This window comes from Anolis sagrei, chromosome 5 (genome assembly GCF_037176765.1).
Source record: "Anolis sagrei isolate rAnoSag1 chromosome 5, rAnoSag1.mat, whole genome shotgun sequence".
NCBI lineage: Eukaryota > Metazoa > Chordata > Lepidosauria > Squamata > Dactyloidae > Anolis > Anolis sagrei.
Window position 1 is genome coordinate 170,312,480 of NC_090025.1, and position 13,417 is coordinate 170,325,896.

The 13,417-nt window shown below is 38.9% G+C and overlaps 1 protein-coding gene across 2 annotated transcripts in view; it reads right to left on the reverse strand.

Moving 5' to 3' along the window:
- Positions 1–914: 914 nt before the first annotated feature.
- The window catches only part of CHST11 (carbohydrate sulfotransferase 11), a 262,676-nt gene continuing 250,173 nt past the window's right edge, over positions 915–13,417 (reverse strand). For both annotated transcript variants that reach the window (XM_060776906.2, XM_060776905.2), the window contains exon 3: positions 915–8,347. In XM_060776906.2, coding sequence (XP_060632889.1) covers positions 7,493–8,347 — 855 coding nt within the window. In that variant the 3' untranslated portion in view covers positions 915–7,492. The remainder of the gene's footprint in view (positions 8,348–13,417) is intronic.

Sequence of the window (13,417 nt, forward strand, 5' to 3'; positions counted from 1 at the left end):
GATCACAGGTATTGGAGGATAGCATATGCTTTGCAGGCAGCTGTCTACACCTGTCTCTAGCATCTTAATGTAGAAAGATCAGGCATCAGGCTACAAGAAAGACCTTTACCTGAAATCATGAATGGTTTCTGCCAGTTTGAAAAGACAGTCCTAGATTAGATGAACATATAATCTCATGTGGTATAATGTAGTTTTCCATTTTTGTCCAGTGGAAATTCAATCCAAGTTTCAAGAAATTTAATTTTTGTGTTGTCTCTACTGGATCACTACATTCTACAAACAAGGAGTTTACATGCATGGCATATAATTCAAACATCTAATCCTTCTGTATTCTGAAGTGGTACAGCCCTGATTGAGCTATATCAAATTTTGTTATGCTAATGGGCCAAATCAGGGTACAAATCATGTCTCCGATTGCAATTTCCACCAGCTCTAGCAGGCAGAAGAAGGAATGTTGAGAGTGGAGGTCCAACAAACCACATGATGCAATTGCTAGACCCAACTATAGTAGACTCATTGAAATTATTTGGGAAATCTGAATGGGAAATGAAATGTAAACCCCATTGCTTCAGTGAGTCTATTGGACATGGAACCGGCCAAAGTTGGGAATTGTTCAACTCTCCAGATGCCAATCAGTTGACTGAGGGTCACCCTTAGGACCCAGCTGAGGTTTCCATGTGATCTGCAAGCTGCATGATTCCCCCTCCTGTTCTATGTTATATCTTGTGTAAAGTAGGCCCTCCTACTTTACTGTGAACAGTACAGTACTGTGAACAAGGAACAGTGATTCAGTTGAAATGCATGAAACTATGACATTCATGAAACTGTGAAATGGTTCTTTTCATTTGCTTTTATTATAAAACATTTTCTCCCACATCTTTCTATAATACTTGCTCTTTTTCTTTGCATATTGCCTTTGCATATTGCCGTCTTCTTTATGTATGCATCTTTATATGTTTCTGGCCTAGAAAATTGTACTACTGAATCTCAGAACTGAAGGAGGGTGTGAATACCAAAGGACAACTGAGTTTACATATTGATTTGGATAGAAAGAGCCATTTTAGTACATTTATATCAATTTGAAAATGGAATGAAATTCTTCCTATGTAAGGATAAAGAACTTCGGCACCCTAGAAGTTCTGATGCTTTTGTAGATTATTTGATTGAGGCAATATACAGTTATAAACAAGTCCTTCCACTGAATGCAGGAACAACAGCATTATTTTCTTTGCAAAAAATTAAAGTCAACTTTTCATACAAACCTCCTCTTCCCCATCCTCCTTCCTGTGACAATCTCACACTGCACTGACAGGCAAAAAGTGCTTGATCAACACCCTCTTGCTCACAAATGGAATTCTATTCCCCTTTCCAGTCACGGTAAATAAGACAGATGAGTACTATAAAGAAAAGAATTCAATTTATTCTTCCCTTGGTATATTCCCCTCCCCTCCATTGAAACAGCTTTATAGATAAAAATCATGGGATTGCATCATAAATAGCCCTCCGGTTTCCTATTCGGTTGCACCTCCCATAAGTAAAAAAATAAGCCAAAGAATGACATGATGCCATAAATCATAAGTCCTGCAGTGCTGTTCGTTGAACCAGCTAAGCCTGTGATGTCAAAAACATGGTTTCCCTCTTGTTTATAGTGAATCAATTATTCATACTTATCTACTTAAAACAATTTCTAGGTAAAAAATCCTTTGTCTCAGACAAAGTACACAAAGCAGCTGCAACTGGAATATCGCTTTACCTAAAAGAGAAGCGTTCCTTTAACATTTAATGCTTAAATGCGTTATTAATGTGATTTAAAGCAACCTTAAATATCCACAAGCTAAAGTTTTAATGGCATGGGTAGTAAACAGTAAGTGACATTCCAGTTCTGAAATGCAACACAATATTCTGATTTGAAGATAGACTGAGAGAAGAATTTCTTTATATAGCACATTGTGACTCTATGGAATTTGCTGCCACAAGATGATAGCGATGGAGAACAATTTGAATGGGTATAAAGGAGGATTAGGAAAGAAACCCATCTAGAATATAGTTATTTATAGCTATTAACAGTCATAGTGATATATCAGCTGTAGGATAGTGGCAGTGGCTAGGGAAGAACAGTTGGAAGGGATTCTTGCCTTTGTGTTCTTTCTGTGGACTGTATTTGGTGGTTGCCAACAGCCACTGCAGACAACAAAATGCTAGGTTGCAAGATCAACCTTTGGTCTAACTCAATACTACTCTGAGGCTCTTCCACACATCCCTTTATCTCGGAATATCAAGGCAGAAAATCCTACATTATCTGCTTTTAACTGGCATATATAGCAATGTGGACTTAGATAACCCAGATATTGTGGGATTTTCTGCCTTGATATTCCGAGATAAAGGGATGTGTGGAAGGGACCTGAGTATGTCCTTAGTTAGATCAGTGGTTCTCAATCTGTGGATTTTGGCCTACAACTTCCAGAAATCCCAGCCGGTTTACCAGCTGTTAAGGTTTCTGGGAGTTGGGAGGCCAAAACATCTGGGAATCCACAGGTTGTGAACCTTAGATGTCCTTGCAATTAATATTTCAAATCAGTAAGTGATCAGTGATATTTAAAAACTACAGAGGAAACTCCCAAGAGAAGTTGTTTCCAGAGAACGGTAAAATTTGTCACTAGAAGTAAATTTTAGTGTAAGAAAGGTTATACTCTACTTTTAAGTTGCTATTGCAAGAGACATTCAGAGCATACCCGCCTCTCTAGAACTGGGGTGGTAAAAGATGGATCGAGGATAACTTTTGCCTGTGTGATATGCAAGCCACAACTCTTTCATATGACATAGTATTGTCTTTGGAAACATGGCTGTTTTATTGAATGATCTGGTGGACTCGTAGCGATATGGGCAGGAATAAAATGCCATATATACTCATGTATAAGTTGACCTCGTGTATGAATCGAGTGAGTTTGGAGGCCAGTTATGGATTTTTGGTATGATCTGTGGATAACTTGAGGGTCATTCTGTGGAGAGAGGAAAGTAGCAATGCCAATTGCCCATGGTTGCTGCTACCATTTCCCTGTCCAGACATTTAAAAAAGACCAGAAGTAGCACCGTGGCAGATAAAGGGGGTAACTGCTTATTTTTTGGTTATGGTACAGTATTACATATCCATGGATATGTCGACTCAATTTTTTTGAGTTGCCTTTTGGACTAAAATTTCCAGACTTATACATCAGTATATAGGGTAAATGCTTTAGGCTTGTGGGATGAGGGGAATGCAGAGGAATTGGAAGCATTCAGCGCATCTAATGTGGAAAAGATATGGAGTCTCAGAATATGTAAAAGAATATTTTATTTCTTAAATTAGTTCAATGCTTTTTAGACAGGAAATACTTATACAGCCTTCTTTAGGGGTTGTAAAAAGGAATGTGCATGTGATACGTATATAACAATAGTATACGTATATAGTAATAGGTGATGCGTACCATCTTGGATAACACCTAATGAAGCATTTATGCTATGATACCTGAAGATTGCCCCATGTTCTTGACTGGAATGCTGAAATATTGGCCTTCTTCTTCTAAACTTTCTGTGGTCATCACTGAGACACTTGACATGAAATCTCTGACAAATTAAGAAGCAACAGCATTTCAATATTACATGTTTGGGTGGGCCAGGAGAGTATTGGCATCAGCATTATGTGGTTGGTGTGACTCCCCACAGAGAAGTGTTGTCCAGCTTCTCCATTTAAACTCTCACTGAACACACCACTTGGATGTTGGATTTCCCCTCCTGTTCATAATGCCCTTAAAGTAAGACATTGTTATTGACCCAAGAGTATCCCTCATAGAAGTTCTGAGACAGCCCACTAAAGTTTTCAACTGGCAGTGCGGATACTTCTGAAGCATCATCTTCTTTAGTATGGGGGTGAAACATTGCCTAGGTTTAATGGTCAGCTTGGATAACTCTGCTTCTTGAACAAAGTCACTTGTGAGAGCAGTGCTGGCTTTAATCCTGGGCTTATATACAATCAGCCCTCCATATTCACCATGGTTAAGGGTGCAGGACCCCCGCAAAAGTGGAAATCTCTCAAGGAATCTCTAGGTTTTCCACTGCAATTCTGTAGTTAATTCCCACCATAAATTTATAATAAAGTTGGTGCTGGAAGAGATTCCTAAAGAGGTGTTCCTTCTAGCAGTCCCTGGGTTTTCCAGACAACTCCACAGTCACACTAGAGAGGGGTTGTAGATTCTTAAAGGCTATATTGATCAAATCTGTAAATAATCATATTTGCAAAAGGTATATCTACAAATGGGGATGGGTCCTGTATATCTGGGAGATGGTATTAGCCCATCACTTAGACCACAGAGAAATCTGAATCTTTCACATTATGCATTTATAGTGCTGTGATTCCACTTTAACTGTGGTTGTATCCCATGGGCTGTAGTTTGGAGAAACTAGTGCTCCCTTGCTCAGAGGTCTAAATACTTCTTTCCAAAATGCATATTCCAAAATTCCATAGGCTGGCATTAATGGCATTTAAAGTAGAATCGTAGCTCTCTGTGTGTAGTAGAAAGGACTCCAGGTCTTGTCTTCCTAGGACAACAAATGTTCTGTGTATGTTTCTTACAGATGATAAATCTTCCACCAAATCATAACTGAATCAAGTGAGAATCGTTTGCTGTACACATCTCTGAAGCCTGGTCAGATATGATTTTATCTGCCTGATGAAAACATTCTTCTGACCTGATTTTCAACGGCTCAAAGAAATGCATTGATGCCTTTGTGCTTTGGATCAGGCTCTTTGTCTAGAAACTTAATCACTAATCACTTGGAACACGCTGGCCTTCTTATAATGATAATAATCATTATTGTCATTCAGTTTAGTAAATTAATATTTGATATGATTTTAATTGACCAACTGATTAAATCTGCAGGTATTTGCATATTAACTAAAGAACTGAAGAACTGCATATTAACTAAAGAACTGAAACAATTTGGTTCTGAAGATGAACCAAATTGTTTAAATATTTTGAGGCAGTGGCACAATTAAGGAAGGCCTCTACTGCACATAACAGAATGGAGAAAAGATTAATCTTATTGCTCAAATATAGCAGGATCAGGATTACCATGACTTGAAGAAAGAGAAATAATGTATGCTACCCAGGTAGTGCACCGGGTTAAACTGCTGAGCTGCTGAACTTGCTGACCAAAAGGTTGGCAGTTCAAATATGGGGAGTGGGGTAATCTCCTGCTGCTAGCCCCAGCTTCTGCCAACCTAGCAGTTCGAAAACATGCAAATGTAAGTAAATAGGTACCACTTCTGTGGGCAGGTAACGGCGCTCCACGCAGTCATGCTGGCCATATGATTTAGAGGTATCTATGGACAACGTTGGCTCTTCGGCTTAGAAATGGAGATGACCCCCCCCCCCCCCCCCAGAGTCAGACATGATTTGACTAGACTTAATGTCAAGGGGAAACCTTTATCTTTAACCATATAACAAAGCCTGATGTAATTGAGAACCTAAAATGTACAAATCATTCCACTCTTTTGGGGGAATGCACCCACTTGGCTTTCAGTTCAAAATATATGCCATTAAGATCAGGATGAATGTTAACAGATGAGCCGGATGTAAGCCTCCTTAGGAGCTTGTTCTAATTTGAATTATTCCTCCCCCATCACTCCAACATGGGAGATATTAAATCAGCAACAAAATCTATTGGCGCCAATGGTATTGTTTACTTTCTTTAACCCTTCCACCACATGTCTCTAATATTTAGTTAAAATGGTGAGGGGAGTTTAAACTGCCCATTCTAATGCTCACCTGAATCCAGATCAGGGCTGTGGATGTTTTTTTAGATTCTGAAATGACCAATCTTTAGTGTTCCATATGAGAAGGGAGACTGTTTCGTCTCCATATTTGCGAGTTTAACTTTCACAGATTTAATACATTCTCTTTGGGAATGTCTAGGTCTTGCAGTAAAACTCTGTGGCCAACTTCCACCAGATGTTGATTATGAGAGTCATGCTGGAGAACCTAGGTATTCCTAGAGAGATATTTTCTCAAGTAAATAAATACAGCATTTTTAAAAATGTGGTATTTCCACTTTTGCATGACTCATGCACCCCAACCACTGTAAAAGTGAATGGCCTGTGGTAATTCTCTTTTCTTAAATGATGCTTGCCCCCTCTAAACTTTGCCAAAATAATCTAAAAATTTAAACATTTTTAATTCTAACAATTCTTTAAAAGTCTGTTCCCCAATGAACTAGGGGATCCCTTTACATTAATTCATTCAAAATATTTTGCCCAGCCTTACAGATCAATCAGCTCACACACTGCAATTCTGAATAACATTACTGCTGGCTGCTGCTGCTTATAATGGCAATGCATCCATTGTCACATGATCACCTTGGTGCCAAAGAAGGAAATTCCAAGTGCAAAGATTTTAAAAAGTTATAAACAACACATCCAAGAAAGCAGAGTTTTAAAGATGTTTCTCGTTGCAATATACATTCATGTTTTTTCCTTCTCAGAGTTTAGACAGTGTGTGTGAACTTTTGCATTCCAAGGCTGGAAGGACAAAAGTACAAGAAAATCCTTTTTTTAGAGTGATTGCTATCAGCATTGGAAATACAGGTGCTTCATTTCAGGCTATTCTATTTTATAGAAATCTTCCAAAGCATGTGGTTCCCAACGATTAATCTTCCAAATGTTTTTGACTTCAGCCTCCAAAACCTCTAATGTTTGGCCACTTCTGGGAGCTGAAGTTCAAAACATTTGTTGAGAATCACTGTTTAAGAACCTGGAGGGCCACCTAAATGGGAGAACCTGTTGTACGCTTAGTATCAAACTCTTTGCAACCCGATTCCTTTGAAATGTTCTGCAGCTTGTGATGCTTTTTGCTCACTGATGGCCTCACAGGAAAGCAATTCCCAGCTCCAGACTGTGTGGGTTTTTGTTTTGTTTTGTTATGGAGCAAATTTCATAATGGCAAGTCAAAGGTATTCACTGAGCAACTTTAACTCAGCCTTCTATATTTGTATTGTTTATCACTTGAGAAATATCCAGTCATGAACAGACATTAGGAAGAGAAGCAAATTCTAGCAGAGAGAGCACAAAAAACCTTTGTCTTTGTCCACACAATGTCATATTTCAGCTTCTAGCAAAAGATCTAATGTGTCCTTAAATAAGCATAAATAACATAAAGGCTAGGACTGATGAAGCAATGCAAAATGAAAGGAATTTATCGGGACATTAAGAACAAATACCCCCTGACAGTGTAGCACTTCTAGTCGCTGCAATTTTCTTACCCTGCAAACAGAGCTGTCCTTTCTTACTGACAATTTAAATAATAAATTTCCAACTATGCTGCTCGCAGCATCATTCAAAAAGAAAAAAACAAATATTAACTTACAAAATAACCCATTCTTCATAAGTAATCGTGACAAATAAAAATCTTAAATAAAACAGGTTTCATTATTCCTCTTTCATTCTGGCTCTCCGCACACCTCATTCCAACTTCACATAGCTAGGCATGGAGTAATTGAACATTAAAAAATCAAGTTTGTAGACTTCATACAGCTGTGTCTGGTGTTCCGAGCTGATGTTTTGGAAGAACTCTGTGGTCATTTCATCAGTAGTTCTTGTAGATTTTGCATAAGTGGGAAACTTGAGAAAGTTTCCTACTCCTGCAAGTTGAAGGATGTAGTTGGAATCCTCTTCGAGTGTCTCATATTTCCCTATAAGGTCGTAATGGATATGGCAAGGATGACACAGAGAGTAGACCGTTTGCCAGTGTTCGTTGAATGGCTCTTCCCTTTGGGTGTGTGGGTCTATGAGATAAGCCACAAACTCCTCAAATTTCACATCATCTCCTTTATGAAGGGCCTCTTGGGTTGCATTTTTCCTTTGGCGTTTGATGATTTTGGTACCGTATCTCTTGTGAAAGGAAGTGTTGTATTTCTGGGTGAATTTGTTTCGATAGGCTGACACCAATCTCTCAAAAGGCTCACGGACAAAGAGAAATTTCATGTAGTTTTTCAAGCGGTGGTTGATCTCTGGGATGCTGTATTGGTTGAGCGTCTTCAGGTTTGAAGAGACATGAGCTTCGTTAGCCGGTATCTCCATTGGATCGCTGTATTTACCCCTCCCAGTCAAGACCATCATAACTCTCTTCCAATTGGTACAGGCCACTTTGGGTACATAGCAATATATCAATTCATGATCCTCATCAACCACCAAATGTTTGAGATCATTGGGTGTCAGGACACGACGCTTCCTGCTGGACATACTATTGGCTCGGCATGTGTCTGTGACTTGATCCCTTCGAATCTGATGAAGGATTGCAGTGCTGGATAATTCCAACTGTGTAAAGAAAGCATAAATGTGGATAAGTCAGGACAGTTTGGAATCAGCTGCAGACATCTTAGATAGAAATTCAGCACCTACTTCTAATTCTTCGCTGTATTACAATTCTCTTTAAAATGCATATGTCATTTTATTAGAGAACTAGTAATTTACATATAATCAGCTATCAGGTGGGAACCTATGACTTTCAAATTACTACATTAAAATTGTAAGATTTATATTTTTTTTAGTTACAGACTGCACTTCCCAGATTACAACACCAGTTTTGAAATTTTACTTAGGAAACTTCAGGAAAAAAGAATTACTTCTTGTTACCTCTGAAATGGAAAAGTGAGATCTAATTTTACATTTCAAACCATAATTTCATTTCAGGTTGTAATTGAAAATTAAATTATGGTTTCTCAATTCAAAGATAACTGGAAACTGATTTGACAAAACTGGGAAGTACTAGATTCTTATCTTTGTCAGTAATATAAATGTTCCAGTGCCCAAAACATGCCAAAACATTCCGGAAGTTTTAACAACATTTTTTGGATGAGTCCAAAAGTCATTCTTATTCAGTATTCCCCAAGTGGGTAACTAAATGATTTGGGATATCTCACCAATATATTGTAATGGAGAAAGAAAACCCATTTTAGTTTCCAGTCCCAATTCAAAGTGTAGTTAATTACCTACAAAGCCCTAAATGGTTTAGGTCTTGCTTTTCTTCGCGATCGTATCACCCTTTACGAGCCAGCGTGGGCTCTAAGATCTGCTGAGGAGGTCCTTCTCTCGCTCCCACCTCCATCACAAGCATGGTCAGTGGGGATGAGAGAGAGAGAAGCGCTTCTCGGTGGTGGCCCCCAGCTCTGGAACTCTCTTCCTAGGGAGAATAAATTAGCCGAACAAACACAATATAGTCTATACAATAGGAGAACTATAATGACCATGTAGCATGTAACAACACCACAATTCCCAATACAAAGCTCAATACAGTGGAATGAGAATCACAATGAAAAAAAGAGCAACTGCTCTCAAAACAGACAGTGTCTTGGTCTGATATCAGTCCCGACGTATGAAAGCTTCAGAGGTCCAAATACAATGAAAACATCTTCCAAAAAGAAGTGAAGGTCCAAATAGGATGAAAATCCTTCAATATAGGAGTGAAAAAGTCTAGTTGTAGGTACAGTATCGGTGCTACAGGGATGCCCGGGTTTTCTAATACACGGTTTCGGGAAGAGAACTTCCCTTTTCAGGTGATAAAGTGGTCAGCAACTGCGAGTAATGACTCAGGTTTATGTAGACTTTTTCATCGTTCATGCTACACAGTCATTATAGTTCTCCTATTATATAGACTATATTGTGTTTGTTTGCATATTTTACAAGCATTCTGGGACATTGTTTAGGAGATTAAATTAGCCCTCCCCCCACCTTCTGGAAAGACTTGAAGACTTAGATATTCCAATATGCCTTTGAAGAGTAGTTTAGCTATTGATTAAGTCTGCTTAGCCCAAATTTTCTGGTTGGATCTCCAGCACTTTATTCCCAGCCCCAGCCCTACAGTTTGCATTTGCACAAGCCCTTGTCCTGTCCTATTGGTCTCAAATCTGCACATGCTCACTTATCTCGGCTACTGGTTGTTTGATGTTTGGTTCATGTTTTATGATATCATACATTTTATTGGTTTTATTGTTTTAGTACATTTTATTGTTATATGCTTATAGTTGTGTTACTTTGTAACCTTTGTTTATATTGGGCTTGGTCCCCATGTAAGCTGCCCTGAGTCCCTTCAGGGAGATGGAGGCAGGATATAAGAATAAAGTTGTTGTAGTTGTTGTTATTATTATTATTATTTGAAACAACAAATGCAATTATAATTGTTGTTGTTATTATTGTTATTTGATACACAACAAGATTAGTACACAGCAAACAAGACACTAAACCAGGACACTAAGATTGTCTGGGGAGGCCCTGCTCTCGGTCCCGCCTGCATCGCAGGCGACCTGGCGGGGACGAGAAACAGGGCCTTCTCAGTGGTGGCCCCTCGGCTGTGGAATGCCCTACCTGCAGACATCAGATCGGCCCCCTCACTGTTGGCGTTTCGGAGGAAGGTGAAGACCTGGCTATTCGAACAAGCATTTGACTAAACAGTGAAATTGAACATAGGAATATGGAACAATGGATAATGAGAGTGGATTCTGATTTTATTGTTGAGGCGTTATGATTGTTATACTGTTGTTAATTGTTGATGTTATAATCTGTTTTAATTGCATTATACTGTTTTGTGATATTTTGCATTGTTGTGTAAACCACTTTGAGTCGCCTAAGGACTGAGAAAAGCGGTATAGAAATAAATAAACAAACAAATAAATAAGATCACCTTGCTGGTTTTTGCATTGGATCACACATCGGACACTTCCCAAGTATCTAGGACTGTGTGATGCATCGGCGAATAATGCATGCAGATTCGAGTAGGGTGGCCGTTTGCAGTAGACAGAAGGTAATTTTGTCAGTACTGATTGTGTTTTAAGTGCAGGCCAAGATCTTTAGGTACTGCATCCAGTGTTCCGATCACCACTGGGACCACCTATACTGGCTTGTGCCAGAGTATTATTATTATTATTATTATTATTATTATTATTATTATTATTATTATTGGAGATACATTGCTTGTGAAGCTGGGGTTTTGGTCTTCATGACTACTATCAGTGGTATTAACTGATCTGCAGAAACAATTATTCCAGCCAGTAAGACTGAAGGATTAAGCTGCAAGGAAAAATTCCTTACCCATTCCTTTTCCACTAAAACATTTCAGAACAATCTGGGACAAAATGTATTTTCATTGCACGTTGCCTGAAACACTGCAAATCCCTTCGTTACATAAAATGAACTTTTTGCTGCTCATATTAAGGAAGCACCAAACTCGCGCTGACCTTTGCTGCTGGGACGCAGCAGGAGGGCATAAGTTTCCAAAAGGCTTTGGAAATGAACACAGTATGTGCTCTTGCTGCTGATGTCTGTCTCACTCAAGGATGAATCATCTTGTCATCCTCATTGACTGTGACCTTGGCAAGGGAAATAAAATGTGTGGACATTCTTGTTATTCTCAAAGGAGGGTAGGCACGCCAAAATGATGCCTTGAAGGGATTTTGAGTAACCTATGCTGGCTTTTGATGCCATTCAAATCAATAAGAGGCCAAGAGCACACCACCTTTAGCTAGGCTGTTTTTGTGGTTCAACATATAACAAAATGTTCACTTGCATTACTACCGTCTGTTTATTGAGAATTTAGTAGCGTAAATGGTTTGGGTATCTGTTTTATCTGTTTAACACAATAACAGGATGGGGAGGATTAAGTTACAGGGACTCAAAAAAACCCTCAGAATCATAACACCAATGGATTTTTTTTCTTCATATTTTCACTTAGTAAATAGGGGCAAAAACAGTTAAGCTGGCAAAGAAAACACTAAACCAAACTTCCATTTGCTGTGATTTGGATTTTCCCTTTCCAAAATCAAAACCCCAGAACAAATAGAGCGTAAAATAGATTTGGCACAAGAAATAACATGGCCAGGTATTTCACAAGGCTTTTTTCGACATTTCAATGTTGTTGTCATGGGCCACCTGCTGACCACCAAGGGCCCTCATCAAAAGATCTAGTTTATTAATCATGGCCTCAATGCCATAGGTGACAAGGGACCCTTTCCCATTCACATTATATCATTGTGGTTCCACTTTAATTGCCATAGCTGCAACTATAGAATTCTGGGTTCTGTAGTTTGGTGAGGCACTAGAGCTTTCCCCTGAACAGCAAACCCTACGATTCCATACAATGGAACCATAGCAGATTAGCAGTTAAAGTAGAATCATATGACTATAACTGTGTACTGTCATCCCTCCACATTTGTGGGTTAAGAAATCACAGATTTGATTATTCATGACAGCTGTATTTACCGTTACCTCTACTGCTTCCCAATGTGCACCCTAAAATATGTAGGCATTTTAAGGTTGTGCAATGTGTCTCTAGTGTCAACATCTGCCAGTCATTAACCATAAAACTGCACTAACAATGCTCAGAGAAGTGTTTTCTCTAGGCATTGTTAGGTACTATGGTGCCCCTAATCCCCACAAATGTGGAATGATTACTATTGGGAATCAGCCTGGGATTTCACATTTTTTTTCTCCTTTTCATCAGTTGCCCCAAGACCGTGGAATGTCCTGCCAGAAAAGCCAAATCAACTGTCAGAATTTAAGACACACATCATGAACTAGCTCTCCTGACAGGCCTACCCCGAAAAATTTAACTTGTGAATTTTAACCTGCATTTATTTCATCAGTGGATTTAACATGTATTTTAACTCTGTGCATCTTGTTGTATGTGTTTTAATAGTGTTTTATCTCTTATTTGAATTATGTACCCCACCTGGAACAACTCTGAAAGGCAGATACGAGGATTTAAAGATCGAACTGCAAAGACTATGGCACAAGTCAGTAAAGGTGGTCCCAGTGGTGATTGGTACACTGAGTGCAGTGCCTAAAGACCTTGGCCAGCACTTGAAAACAATTAACACTGACAAAATCACCAATTGTCACCTGCAAGAAGCCACCCTACTCGGATCTGCATGCATTATTTGCCGAAATATCACACAGTCCTAGACACTTGGGAAGTGTCCAATGTGTGATCCAATACAAAAGCCAGCAAGGTGATTTTGTTTGCTGTGTTCTAATCCTGTTGTGTATCAAATAACAACAACAACAACAACAACAACAACAATTCTTGCTTTTGTTGTTTTCACAATGTCAAAGCATCAATAAACAGTGGTTACCAAGAGTTTGACAGATTTAGGACTGATTTTAGAACACTTTGCAAACATTGAAAAATCTGCAGAGGAAGAGAATTTAAGATCCATTAGGCAGTTATCACAGCTGGTTTCACACATTTTGCTGCCTGAGGCAAAGCTGCAAATGGTGTCCACCCAAGTCAACGTGCGTGGTATCCTAGGCTAATCAACAGATTTGGATCTCAAGGGAAGAAAACCTCTAAAGTACATCTTTCTTCTACACTGAATGGTTCCTAAAACTAATCTT